We start from the raw sequence: 13,268 nt of genomic DNA on the forward strand, positions 1-13,268 counted from the left end.
CACCTTCAGATGCCACAAAATCCTGCACTCTGCTCCTTTTTAATGTAAGTATAAAATCTATTTTTACATCTCTGATTTTGTTGTTCACATTTTATTTGGTTATTTGAAGGATTTAAAACATTCCAAATGTCACCCCGCATGTTTTAATCATATTTGCACTTTTCCACAACAAATGTCACCGCACCGCTCATTACATGTAATCTTCTCATTGACTGGCATCACTGCTCACGTTGTTATCGATTTATTTATTAATATTTCCCCCACCACACCTCTCTGATGTGACTCCACCAGCAGCCCTCCAGACACCAGCACAGGCTGCTTCTGCGCATGCTCTCTCTCTCTCTCTCTCTCTCTCTCTCCCTCCCTCTCTCTCTCTCTCTCTCTGCATCCTCCTCACACATGATCCAGCAGCATCCATCTCTCCGGATGCGATGCCCACCACAGCCGCCTGATCCCCGCCTGGTCGCGGCTTCATCACCAGGTAAGAACACCTCCATCGACACCTTTGCGTCTTCTGATCGATATCCCCGCTGATGATCCGATGATATCGGTGATGTTTATCCGGATTCAGCGGTGGGGGGGAGCAGGGGATGGATGCTGCCTGCCTGGATACCGAGCCAGCCCCGGTGTTTCCCCCTCTGGAGCTCCTAATATTTGTTTTATAATTTCTCCACCTTTGGCTCGGACTCCTCCTCCTCTGTCAGCCCGTGTTATCTGCCGTCAGGTCGGGATAATGAATAACGTGTCAGTCGGTGTGGTTCTTATCTGTGCCGGCTCATCCTGATATCTCACACACACACACACACACACACACACACACACACACACACACACACACATGCAGATGGAGACTGTAGTGGTCCAGGTGTTTTAGATGTTTGGCGCATCACAAGGTCACTGTGATGCTGACGGCCGGACACCTTGCCCATGGGCACTCAGGTTCCCTGCGGGGAGGAGGGGGGCCATGGGGCTCGATGCACGGGTAAATGATATCTGTGTCACTGGGCTACTTTAGCCTGCAGCCTCTGGGAGATTAACCTTCTGCAAAATGATGTTTGCTATAGGATAAATTAAGCGAGAAAGATTCATTTTATGGATGAAATCACAGCTCGGGTTTGATGGAATGATACAGGGGCAGGCTATCTGTGTCAGGGAGGGAGAGATTACAGCCTTGCAGCGACTCTATCATCCTCATTTTAATATTCACACAGGCTCCAGGATTTCTGATTGTAATAGCAGGGTGAGAAACCGCTGTCTGAGCGCCTGAGATGCGCATGAACGAGGCTCACACCCAGGGCCGAGAGGTGTTAACCAATGCACGCACACTGTGAGTTTATTCTCTGTTAAGAAACTGCATGAAAGGGATTTTTAAACTGCCGAAGAGGAGATAAAAACATGTCTCACCTTTGCACATCCCCATGTTGGTGTGTGTGCGGTGTGTGTTACAGAGGATTTAGGGTCTGATTTGAACTTCTCAACAGGAAGTGACAGCGATAGTGGTGATGAGAGGAGGGAAAAATGGGACAAATAAATAACTACCAAGGTGAGATGCCAGTGGCTCGGGTGATTTGTCAGTCTATGTGTGTGTGTGTGTGTGATGGATTCATAGCCTGCAGGTTCTGTCAAAGATCTTCTATGATGCAGCAGAACAGCTTGATTTTATTTTTATAGGGTCTCAACTCTCAAGTTAAAGTAATATGAGTAAACGGTGTCAACAGAGTGTACTTGAAGTATCAAAAGTAAAAGTACTCATTATATAAAATAGTCCCATTCAGAGTGCTACTTTTATAATATCTGCATACATTACCAGTCAAACATTTGCACCTCCATGGCTGTGAAGTGTCTGCTTGAGGCTACAGAACATTTCAGTCTTCATAACTTAACAGCAGAAACAAACATGTTTACAGCCTGCTACGAATGTTAAAGTTACGTATAATTAAGAGCGCGGTTGCAAAGTGCTGCCAGGCAGGCACACATGCAGATACCATCCATTCGCCTTCTCTGCGACTCACAAAGACAACCAGAAATTTCAAATTTGACTCATCAGACCTCATCTCCATTGGTCTAAAGGTCTAAATGTCCTTGTGTTTATTGGTCCAAACAGTTCCCATCTTCTTCTTGGTCTTCCTCAGTCGTTGGTTTCTTTGCAGCAATTCGACCATGAAGGTCTGATTCACACAGTCTCCTCTGAACAGTTGACATTGAGATGTGTCTGCTACTTGAACTCTTTCTCTTTCTGAGGCTGGTAACTGTAATGAACTTATCCTCTGCAGCAGAGCTAACTCTTGGTCTTTATTTCCTGGGGCGATCCTCATGAGAATAGTTTTATCGGAGCGTTTGATGTTTTTCACAACTGCACTTAAAAACACATTCAGAAGTCTTGATATTTTCCAGATTGACTGACCTTCAGAGTAATGATAGACTGTTGTTTGTCTTGACTTAGTCGAGAAGTTCTCATCATAATATGGTTTCCTTTTTCTGAACGACACAAAGCTTTAAGAAGCTCCACTAGTGTGTTGCTTTAGTATATCCATTATATGAATATTTAAAGAGTAATGCCATAAATATGACATAAAATAGACCACGTTAGCCACAGACACTATGTGTCCCTAAAGGAATGTTTGTTTTTAAATGCTTGAAGTGTATTACTCTCTCTTGTCTCTTCAGTCATCATGTGTTTGTTTTATTTAATGAGGATAATGCAGAGCGGAGGGATTGTGAAGACATGAGCACATCGAACAGATGTCGATGGACTCATTCAACGCCGTAGAGCTCCGGGAGCTGCGGGGTGGAGGAGGTCGACGAGGCGTGTCCCCGACGCCGGCCTCAGCATCCCGGACAGTCTCCGGCGCCGCCCGGGGCTTTGAGAACGCCTCCTACCAGCAGGACGAGGAACATGACCACCAGCAGCAGCAGCAGCAGCAGGCGGCGGCCAATTGTCCGCCCTCAACTTCAGGCAACAGCAAGGTGAGTTTAGGTGGTTCCTACATACTACACAACACAGAACTTTGTTTTTTTTTACCTGTTACACTTATGTTGCATGGCAGCTGGATTCACAAGATTAGAGTGCATGGTGTGACGCAGCGAGAAGCGAAAAGATGTTGGTGGAGGTGCTGTTCGTCAGTTATATCAGAACTGCTGAGTATTTTAAGGACGACACTGGAAGCTTTTTTCTCGATAGAAAAGATGGAAATGGATAGAAAAGGTTTCCGATGACGACTCATCGGATTGTTCAATGTCTTCTGCCTGTCCTGAACGAAAAAATGTCTGCCAGAGTGAGACCAACGTTTAAATCCAACAAAATCCACAACACATGATGGACAAGATAAACAAGACAGAAGCAGATTGTGGAGCTAACGTGCTGCTGAAAAGCTCTCAAGGCTCGTATCGATTGAAGTCTTTACTCCACTAAAGTCGTGATTTACAACCAAAGAGAACCACATAAAAGGTTACACAGGGATTCTGGTTACACAATGAGAGATTAACCTTTGAAACATGCCGCATCGTACCATGACGTTCAATTTCTTTATCAATATTAGGTTTATTCTTGGTCTCATGCTTCTCTCATTTATTCTTTTTTGTCTATTTCTTTGCCTTCTTTACTTTGTGTTTGTTCTTGCAGGGGGAGCAGCAGCACCAGGAGATCTCTCCACGCTCATACGATGAGGAGGAAGGAGCAGGTGGAGGACAGGAGGAGGGCCAAGACTTCAACCCAGCTGACGACCACTCTGCGGACTACGGTTTTATCTTCGCCCTGGTGTTCCTGGTGAGCGGAATCGTCCTCGTGGTGATCGCCTACACAATCCCCCGAGAGGCCAAAGTCGACCCGGACTCTGTGTCGGCACGCCAGATGGAGAAGCTGGAGATGTACTACGCCCAGCTGGGCTCCCACCTGGACAAGTGCATCATCGCGGGTCTGGGCTTGCTGACCCTGGGGGGGATGTTCCTGTCTGTCCTGCTCATGGTGTCCATCTGCCGGGGAGAGATGTACAGACGCAGGGCGGCGTTTGTTCGACCCAAGAGGACTTACGGCTCCATCAGCTTGAGGATGAAGCAGCTGGCAACTGGAGAGGCAGTAGGAGGCGAGGGCGGGGACGGAGGAGGGGAGTTTTTGGTCGAACATGCAGACACGAGGAATAATATACAGCCAGATCCAAGCCGGGACTCCAAATCAGAACCAGGACCAAGCAGGCATCCTCCTCCAGCTGCTTCTTCTTCTTCGTCTTCTTCAGCTGCTGCACATGGAGTCGACTAGCCGTTCTTTACTTTCACTCTGCAGCTGTGAGTGAGCACTCAGTTGCAAAATGGGGATGCAAAATGGTGCAGGTCCCCCTCCCCATTTGTGCTGACAGGAGAAGCACATCTCGAGCACAAGGCTCTCTGCTGGAGCGACCCAGCATTTTGGGATGAACGTAAGTTTATGGGACATTTATTCTAACCAATCATAAAAGGGATGTATTACTTAACAAAAGAGGGCTCGACCCAGTAGAAGAAGAGAGGTAAGCTTATGCCGGTTTGGAAAAGAGCACATTTGGAGATGAATGGTTGTATAGCAAAGATCTAATATAAATCATAGTATGTTAATCAGAGTTTTACAAGAAAAAGAAAGCACATTGCGTCCGGCAGCCCTGGAGGTTTGTCGCCACTGCAGAAAGTAAGATTAACACTTTATTTATGAAGTCCAGCTTCGATTCCCGACTCAGTCAGGTGAACAAAAGATTTAAATCTCATTAAGCTTAACACAGACATTAAACATCAACCTCGTCTGCTGCTGTGAATATCACTGCACAGGAAATGAGGTGTCGTACTGGACTGTCTAAATAAAGTCTGATGGAAAGCCTGATGCTAGCTCTCGCACAGATAAACAGAGGCAACATAAAGTAATTCTTCTGTTGTGGCATTTACACACACACACACACACACACACACACACACACACACACACCACCAGCATCAACAGTAACCGTTAAACTGAACTCTTCAAACCGCCCTCAGTGACCTGCAGGAAACAAAATAAAGGATAAAAAATGAACTTAAAGCTGCATTAAGCATTATTTTTGATAACTCATGCCTGTTTTAGCTGCTTTTAGCACATTGTTTTGGATGGCTCAAGATTTTAATTGTTACATACTATCTGTTTCTCATCAAAGTATCATTAAATTTAAATTAATCTCAAAGTTTTTTTTAATGTTTTACTGCTGCAGCACATTTTACTAGTTGCCAACATCAGCTTAAAGGTCCAGTGTGTAGAATCTTAGCGCTGCATTGCAATCCCCTCACCTCACGCTCGCCTTCCTCTTTTCCGGGCCTCCATGGACCTGATCTTACTCTTAATATAAAAGGCTCATTTAAAAGTAACAGAACTAAAAGGATTCTTATTTTTCAGGAGATTATACATGCATGAAATCATAGTTATGAATATTATATTTCATGTCTACCTTATTCTGAAAACAGAGGCCCTTAAATCTGAACACACTGGACCTTTAAAAAGTCTTTTGCACGCTACGTTCGCAGCTTCGTAACTAAAAGAAGCTACAGCCTGCTGATGATGTTACATGCTAATGTACATCATGGAATAAGTTGCAGTGTGTTGGTGAGACTGTTTTCTGTAAAGATATCCACAGAACGACACAAAAATGAGCCTGACAGATAAATTAGCTGGTATAAAAGAGTTTATGTTATGCCTTTAAACTTGATTGTTTATTGTTATTATTGTTATATTGATTTTAGATTTTTAAGCTGTCAGATATTGATATTTATATTGACCTCAAAAATCCAGAATCATTCAGTCTCTGACTATGAGCTACACGGAAACAAAGATAAGCTGTAACACATGCACGGCTTATTCACGTTTCTGCGGCTGACTCAACACGCTGCTGCTTCCTTGATGTCTTCATTTGTTGCTCGGCTCTGGTGTGAGAACTAGTTGCTAAAGAGAGTCACCAAATCTGGTGAGGAAGCTGCTGTAATGTTTTGATTTTGGAGTCTTTACGTCAGCTCGAGGTCAAAAATTGCTTAATGCAGCTTTAACGTTCAAAACAGACTGTAAGGAAATACAATAAGAGACGGGTAGGAAAGGATGAAGAGGAGAGAGAGAGGGGACATGAGTCACTGTTAAGAGGCTGACACACATTACATTGCATCAGCAATTCAGGAGCTCTTGTGGACTCTTACCTGATTTGATGTCGTTAGTCAGTAATCATTTTGATCCTCTACTTGAGTTTTTTTAACGCATCTGGGATGAAAGAGGTTTTGTCAGTGTCACAGTTGAAACTCAGACTAAATTAATTTTTGAGCAGCCACATCGGGTCATTTAGTTAGAACTGCAGCTGCGTCGCTCGAAGGTGAATCTCGGTAAATGTGTAATTTTGCAAGTGAATCTGCGAAGGGAAGGCATGAAATGTAACTCCTCATCAGTTCCTCACCCGACACGTTGACTGCAAAGCTCATAACATGACACTTGCACATGTACCAGATCTCCAAAAGTATCACGTGACATATCTAATGTCTCGTGCTCTAAAAAAACTGTTGCCTCGTGTTTACTAATCAGCATTTTCTGCTAGCATCACTTTCCACAGCGTCCATAGAGAGTAAATCTTTGCATCAGGCTGTGAGGGGGAAAATATCAACTATCAGCAGCTCCTTCGAAATATTTATTTATTTATGTGACATTTAAAGGTCCTGAGTGTTTAGTGGACGTATAAAACTAGCCTGTGCTACATACAGCTACAAGCTGAAATGAACAAAATATTTAAAATAATCAAGAACTGCAAATTGGATTGAAAACAAACATGTCTTCTGAGTCGTTTTTCTATCTGACTGGAGAAGCTGATTTTGACCGGACTGAACCTTTAATGACACAGCGCCTACTTATTTGTATCATATGTAAACAGTTGTTATTTATGTCATGATGTAAGGATACAATATGCCTTAATGAGTAAACACAGACACTGTAAATTGTGTATACGCAAATATTATTATGCTATAATGTATTATGGTCTGTATAGTGAGGCGATAAGCCAAGGGTAATGTAGCTACACACAAACACACACATGAAACGATAAGATCAAAGTCATACGTCCGTCTAATTAATACTCATGACTTACTAATCTCGAGATGTTTATTAAAATATGTACCACGTTTTTATTTCACAGTACAAATATACTGTAAATACTACATAGATGTAGAGGACCAGCAGAGGCTAACGCTCACAAACCAAATACGCAACGCAGGTATGCAAAATTGGAAAACCTCGTCACAGTCCAGGACCAACGTCTTTTTCTGTTTCCGTCTGCAGCTCGATCAAAACACAAGCCTGTTCGGAGGAAACCGAGCAGATTGTGCTTCAATATTCGACCTTTAGATTATTTAAATATCAAACAACTCACAGGAAAACAAATAGAAAGTAATGGTTAGTAGATATTACAGCTGTAACTAATGATTCTTTTCATTGCAGGTGATTTTTTTGGTAAATAAAATATCAGAAAATAGTAAAAAACGTTCCTGAAGTTTAAGTCGATATATATAAATAAATAGCTTCAAGAAGAAAAGCAGCAAATATCCTCATTTTAGTTGCTGGAATCAGTGAATTCTTCTGCATTCTAAATAATCAAAATATAATTGCTGATACATTTTCTGTCACTCAACTAATTAATTAATCAACGAATCGTCACAGTTCTAGTAGATATACAGTAGATAAAAAGCTAACAGTAACAGGATTACTAATACACAGAGCTAAAATATTCTGCAGAAAAATCAACAGCAGTGTCCGTTAAAGATATTAAAAACATACAATGACATCTGTATCGATCCGTAATCTCTGGTGCAGCAGCAGTAATCTTAAAGACTGCCGCAGGTTCAGTGCCTGCCACAGTCCGTCTCTGCTGAGGTGTCCTTGAGTAAATAAAAAAACTTTTTACGGTCAAGTTGCAGCGCCCTCTAAAGACCGTAAGAAATGATTACTCCTGTCCATCAGGAGCAAAGCAGGGAGTCAGTCCACACAGGGAGGAGAGACTGAGTCAGACTTTGAATAAAAATGTCGTATGCGTGACGTCACCCACAGGTTTTTGGAATGTGGTGACGCCTGGTTGCTCAAACAAGACATCTGTAACGGCGCCTACCTGTCAATCAAAGCTTAATCCTGCATAACTTGAAGCCTTAATATAATGTGAACAGGTGAGTTGTATATAAATTCACCCTCAGTACAGTTGTCATGAACGGGGAAATTAGCTACAGAGACCAAAACTGTTTTTTGTACCAGGCTGTAAACATGTTTATTTCTGCTTTGAACATGGGGACTTATGGACATGGGGACTTATGGAGACTGACTCACTTCTGGAGCCAGCCTCAAGTGGACATTTGAGGAACTGCAGTTTTTGCAGCTATGGAGTTTGTCATATGGTCACAACCTGTAGTGTTCGATCAGATGTTTAATCTTAAAGGTTTTTGTGTGTTGCTTGTTAAAGTCGACCTTGCTGTATGTCAGTGCAGCAGTGACGCTGAGGCACCTGAGGCCGCTCTGTCATGAGCCAGGCCACTTCTCACTTTCACAAGTCGAGTGTGATCACACCTACTTTTGTTTTGTGTCCGGACTATAATGAAAGCTGTGGAATCACTATGAGCTCTGGAGAAATGTGAGTCGATATCATCGTCTAGATTAATTTGCAGGTTTGCAACAACAAATTAAGAAACAGCTGTTTGTTGTGTTTTAGTAACTTCTGCTGGTTTAGACATTTAGACTTCATCTCAACAACATTATTCTGGAGCTGCTGGTGTAAACACCTCAAAACATTATTACCTGGTTGTCTTCATGGTCGATATTTCATAAAAGTTAGGACATAAATATGAAATCATTCATATTTCATCATCACCATCAAGATATTTAATGCTCAAACTAAATGACATTATTGTTTTTTTGTAATTTTGTTATTTGCATTTTCACAAAGTGTCCTGACTTTTTATGAATCAGGGTTGCGCATCATGGCTGAGTGGAAAGAAACTGACCTTTTAGACCCAGAACAGTCCATAGAAATACACAGTCATTTTTTTTCCAGAACAAGGACAAGGGACAAGGGCTTCACCTCATAATTCCACCTTTAATGTTGTTTCAGAAGTGTGTTAGGCCAAATCCAGCGCTGTGTAGATGCAGGTTTTTCCATTCAATTGAGTAGGAGTAGTTTGTTTTGGCTATGTGAGGTACGCGACCTAACTTTTGGAGAAACGCAACCTGGCGTCCAATCAGATCGGTCAAAGTTCTCCACAGTCAGCCTGAAATGTCTCTGAAACTGGACTAAACTCTGATACTCTACCTGTTGTGTTCTGGCTTTGTTTATTTCATGAACCCAGCTTCTAAATCTGATACTGCCTCGCTTCAAAATAAAGACACGAAGGAGTTTAATTTGGGCAAATGAGTTGGGCACTGAGAGACATAAACAGTAAATGATAGTGACGGAGCGCTGGCACAGATAAAGCCGGTTAATCAGTGATATGAAATAGTTATTTTTTGATTGTTTCACAGCGGTTAGTACAAATAAACTCACCCCCAGTTCTGTTACACAATCTTGCAGTGACTCACTGCAAAGGCCGATTGTGTCTGAACTCGGCTCCATTGGGAAAATCCTCGTCTACAATCATACGACTGCCAGATGTTCGCTGTGGTTGTTGCTTGTCGCACTGCAGCTCCATCTGAGTTGAATCCAACCTTACTACATGAATTTCTGTCCCCAAACGAGCTTCAAACTGTTCCTTATAGAAGAGGAAACCCTGAGTGCTACATCCATGTCAGCAGTAATACGAAATGATGCAGTCTCAATGTGACTCACACATCCAGAGTGATGTTGAAAGAGCGCTACAGGAGGATTTGCTTCCATTTGTACATCACCAGGATACAACCAAAAAGTAAAGGTCAAGCCGTCTCTGTGATTTCAGTGTGATTGAAAGAAATAAGAAATAAGAAGTGTGAGAGAGAGAGAGAGAGAGAGAGAGAGGAAAGAAGGGAGGGAGGTTTCTGAGTGAGTGAAGGAGATGAAAAGATGTGGGAGAGCCGATAGGCTGCAGCGGAGACGCTGGATGACGTGAGGTGATTCTTGAAGAGGTGAATTCTCAGCTCGCGGGGGAAGACGAGCAGTGACTCTGCATGAAGCTAAACACTTTCAGCGGCACGCTCGTGGTTTCTCAGAATAAACAGCTGAGCTCAACCTCTAATGCCGGCTCTTTTGGAGAGATTAGGCCTCATCAGCTCGGGAGGGGGGAGGAAACAACACAGCAGCACAATCACAACATGAGAGAGAGAGAGAGAGAGAGAGTGTGATTGTTGTTGCCGGTTCGTTTCACACAGGTTGGATGCAGAGAGCTGGAAGGAAAAGAGGTTTGAAAGGGGTTTTAGAGTGAGTTTAGCTTCACGCTCGGATGGAGAGAATCAGGTCAGGAGGAAGCAGACGGGAAGATTGTTGATTGCTTTTGTGGAAAAACTCTTAAAGGAGACAGCACAGGCTTTTTCTTTTTTTTTTAGAAGAAATATATAAAGGCTTTAGTGTCTCCAGAGGGAGCTGAAGTCTGATAAATGTCCTCAAGTGATGTCACCTGAGTTTAAAGAATCTGTTGGCAACGTGTCCAGGGTGTACCCACCTCTCGCCCAGTGCCAGCTGGGATCGGCTCCATCAGCCTGCTGGTTGGATGTTGGTGTAGAAAGATGCTCCTCATCTCCCCTCAGCTCCGTGAATAGCCGCTACTATCTGACTGACTGACTGAACTGTCAGTGATCGCGTTGCATTAAGGGTAATGTAGGCGGCAGGTTTTGAAGGAAGATTAAAGAATGCGTGGAGTAAAAAATATACTTCTGGTTCTGCTACGCCGATTTTGTCTACAATATATAATCGTGTTGCACAGCCCTACTTTTAAGAATATATAGATATATGTATATTATATGTATATATTAAGCATTGAGTCTGGTTAAACTTTCTTCTGGTTTTATTTAGTTTATTGTTTAGTTTACTTTCTACAAGGGGAACACATTAAATCAATACATTTACTGTTTACTTCCAGTGATTTATGTTAGTTAGCAACATGCTGGAAAATGTTTCAAACCATTTAAAAAGTGGATAATAGTTTCAAATTTAGAAAATGAAACACATGATTTGTCCACAATGGATTGAAAATGGATGTTTAGTAGAGATTAGAGCAGGAGAAGACAAAGGAAGGAGCATCTGAAAAGAGCAAAAACTATGTTTCAGCTCCTCTGTGACGTGTTTGAATGTCAAGACCGAACACGAGCACCTTGGCCAAAGACAGAGAAAATCAATCTTTATTCTGTCGGCAGCACAATGACTCTGTTACCATAGAAATAGTCTATTTATATCAAGGACTGTTGGTCGAGCACTTCTCATATGTCATGGAAAGTCCTTGCGAGGACACGACAAAGGATACAATGTTATAAACTCTTAAAGCCTCTGATTGTATCCCCAGCGAGCGAATATAAACCAGAGGAGCTGCTGTGGGAATAAATCACACATCTGTTGGAGATGTTTGGAAGTTTCCCAAGAACCAAAAGCTTTAATTCACATCACACCGAGGGAAAAATTTAGCTGAGTAGTCAGAGCCGGCTGCAAGAAACAAAGCGGATAAATGGCTTTGCTGTGCGAAAGAATTAGATTCAGATTTGATTCGTTTGGCTTCACCTCTGATTGTTAGCACGTCGACTGAATAGAGAAGTGTCACGATTGTTTTTGGCAAATTGGCACCATCAAAAATATGCAGAATGCAACCGCAGTTCCCTTAAACGTCCACTTGAGGCTGGCTCCAGAAGTGAGTCAGTCTCCATAAGTCCCCATGTCCAAATGTCCAACTTCACAGCAGAAATAAACATGTTTACAGCCTGGTACAAAAAACAGTTTTGGTCTCTGTAGCTAATTTCCCCATTCATGACAACTGTACTGAGGGTGAATTTATATACAACTCACCTGTTCACATTATATTAAGGCTTAAAGTTATGCAGGATTAACAGCGTTGTTTGGGCAACCAGGCTTCCTTTAGTCCGCCTCAGCTCCACCTTTTTGCCAATTTTCAGATGGTGGCAGACAGAAGCACCACACCGAGCTTCATACTGTCAGTGGTCTGTACAGACAGCTAACACTGAAACACGTCAATTTAAGAATATAATGATTCTCAGGCAAGCTCTAGAGCGAACTCTTTATTTCTAAGCGGATCTGTGGATGTGGGAGAAAATTCTCTGACAGTAGGTCACACTGAATCTAAAACATATATTGTATCATGAACATGTTGTGACTGATTTCTGACACAGATCGCAGCATTCAGGCACTGAGCGTTTTAAAGTGCTTAAACTGCCACTGCAGCTGCTGACGGTGCTTTCACCCCACGCAGCAGTATCCTCTCTGCAGTTCAGACATGAACGCATGAATAAAATATGTGTCAACCTATGTTTCTGTTTTTGAGCTTCCTCGATGTAAACATTCCCCTCCACCCCCATGCCGAGCAGGTCAGAGGTCAGAGGTTGCAACACAGTGTTCCCGCGGCTGCTTACGATTCAGCACTTTACTCAAGGACACTTCAGCAGCGTGCTGGGCTTTGACCCTGAGCTCAGCCTCATTAATCACTACACATCATGCTGCTTCAGAAAAAAAAAAACACAAACAGAGAAGGTTGTCAGTGCTCCCGGTGAGAGCATCACCTCCAATACGCGTCGGTTTACACCTAAATGCCTCCAGTTTTTTTTGTTCACCACCCACCGAAAACACCTTCGCAGGCTGGAGCCGGATGCTTCCCTTTACGTACAGATATATATATAATATGCACAAATGTAACACACACACACACACGGCAGTAGCATTTTACTCAGAGACTCAATGAATGTACAAAGTAATACTGCGATCGAGCAGGTGGTGCCGCAGTCGCAGCACTGTCACGCAATATATCACAATACTATCTGTCCTACACGTGGTTCACGCTGGTGTGAACGGTCACATGATTTCAGTCGCCTTGGAAACACTATTGTATAAACATTCCTGCTGTTTTCTTTAAATTCTGTCTTAAACGTTCAGAGTTAATAAATGTATATTTAACGAGATAAAGCGATATTTCACTCAGGCCGAATCTGTCGTCACAGTCAGCGTCAGGCTTTTTGAAGTCGTGAACTTAAAGAGGAAACTAGTAACGAGGTTCTAGTGGACATTAGTGGTAACTGCAACAACACTTACTGACTCCTTTACGTCATTCCTTCTCTCCAACACATCCCCAGGTTTCCTGGGAGACCT

General features: G+C 42.7%; 1 protein-coding gene across 1 annotated transcript; it reads left to right on the top strand.

The window, feature by feature from the left end:
* The first annotated feature begins 326 nt into the window (after positions 1-326).
* On the top strand, positions 327-5,285 carry tmem74b (transmembrane protein 74B). The gene is made up of 3 exons (XM_019272696.2): positions 327-481; positions 2,696-2,967; positions 3,623-5,285. Exons 2-3 carry the CDS (start codon positions 2,743-2,745, stop codon positions 4,253-4,255), a joined length of 858 nt encoding a protein of 285 aa, XP_019128241.2. The 5' UTR covers positions 327-481; positions 2,696-2,742; the 3' UTR covers positions 4,256-5,285.
* The last annotated feature ends 7,983 nt before the right edge of the window (positions 5,286-13,268 follow it).

The sequence above is a fragment of the Larimichthys crocea genome, chromosome VI, assembly GCF_000972845.2.
Source record: "Larimichthys crocea isolate SSNF chromosome VI, L_crocea_2.0, whole genome shotgun sequence".
In the NCBI taxonomy this organism is placed as follows: domain Eukaryota; kingdom Metazoa; phylum Chordata; class Actinopteri; family Sciaenidae; genus Larimichthys; species Larimichthys crocea.

Coding starts and splice junctions, on each gene's coding strand:
- tmem74b (XM_019272696.2), top strand. CDS start 2,743: ATGTCGATGGACTCATTCAACGCCGTAGAGCTCCGGGAGCTGCGGGGT. Junction 2,968..3,622: donor CAACTTCAGGCAACAGCAAG/GTGAGTTTAGGT, acceptor TTGTTCTTGCAG/GGGGAGCAGCAGCACCAGGA.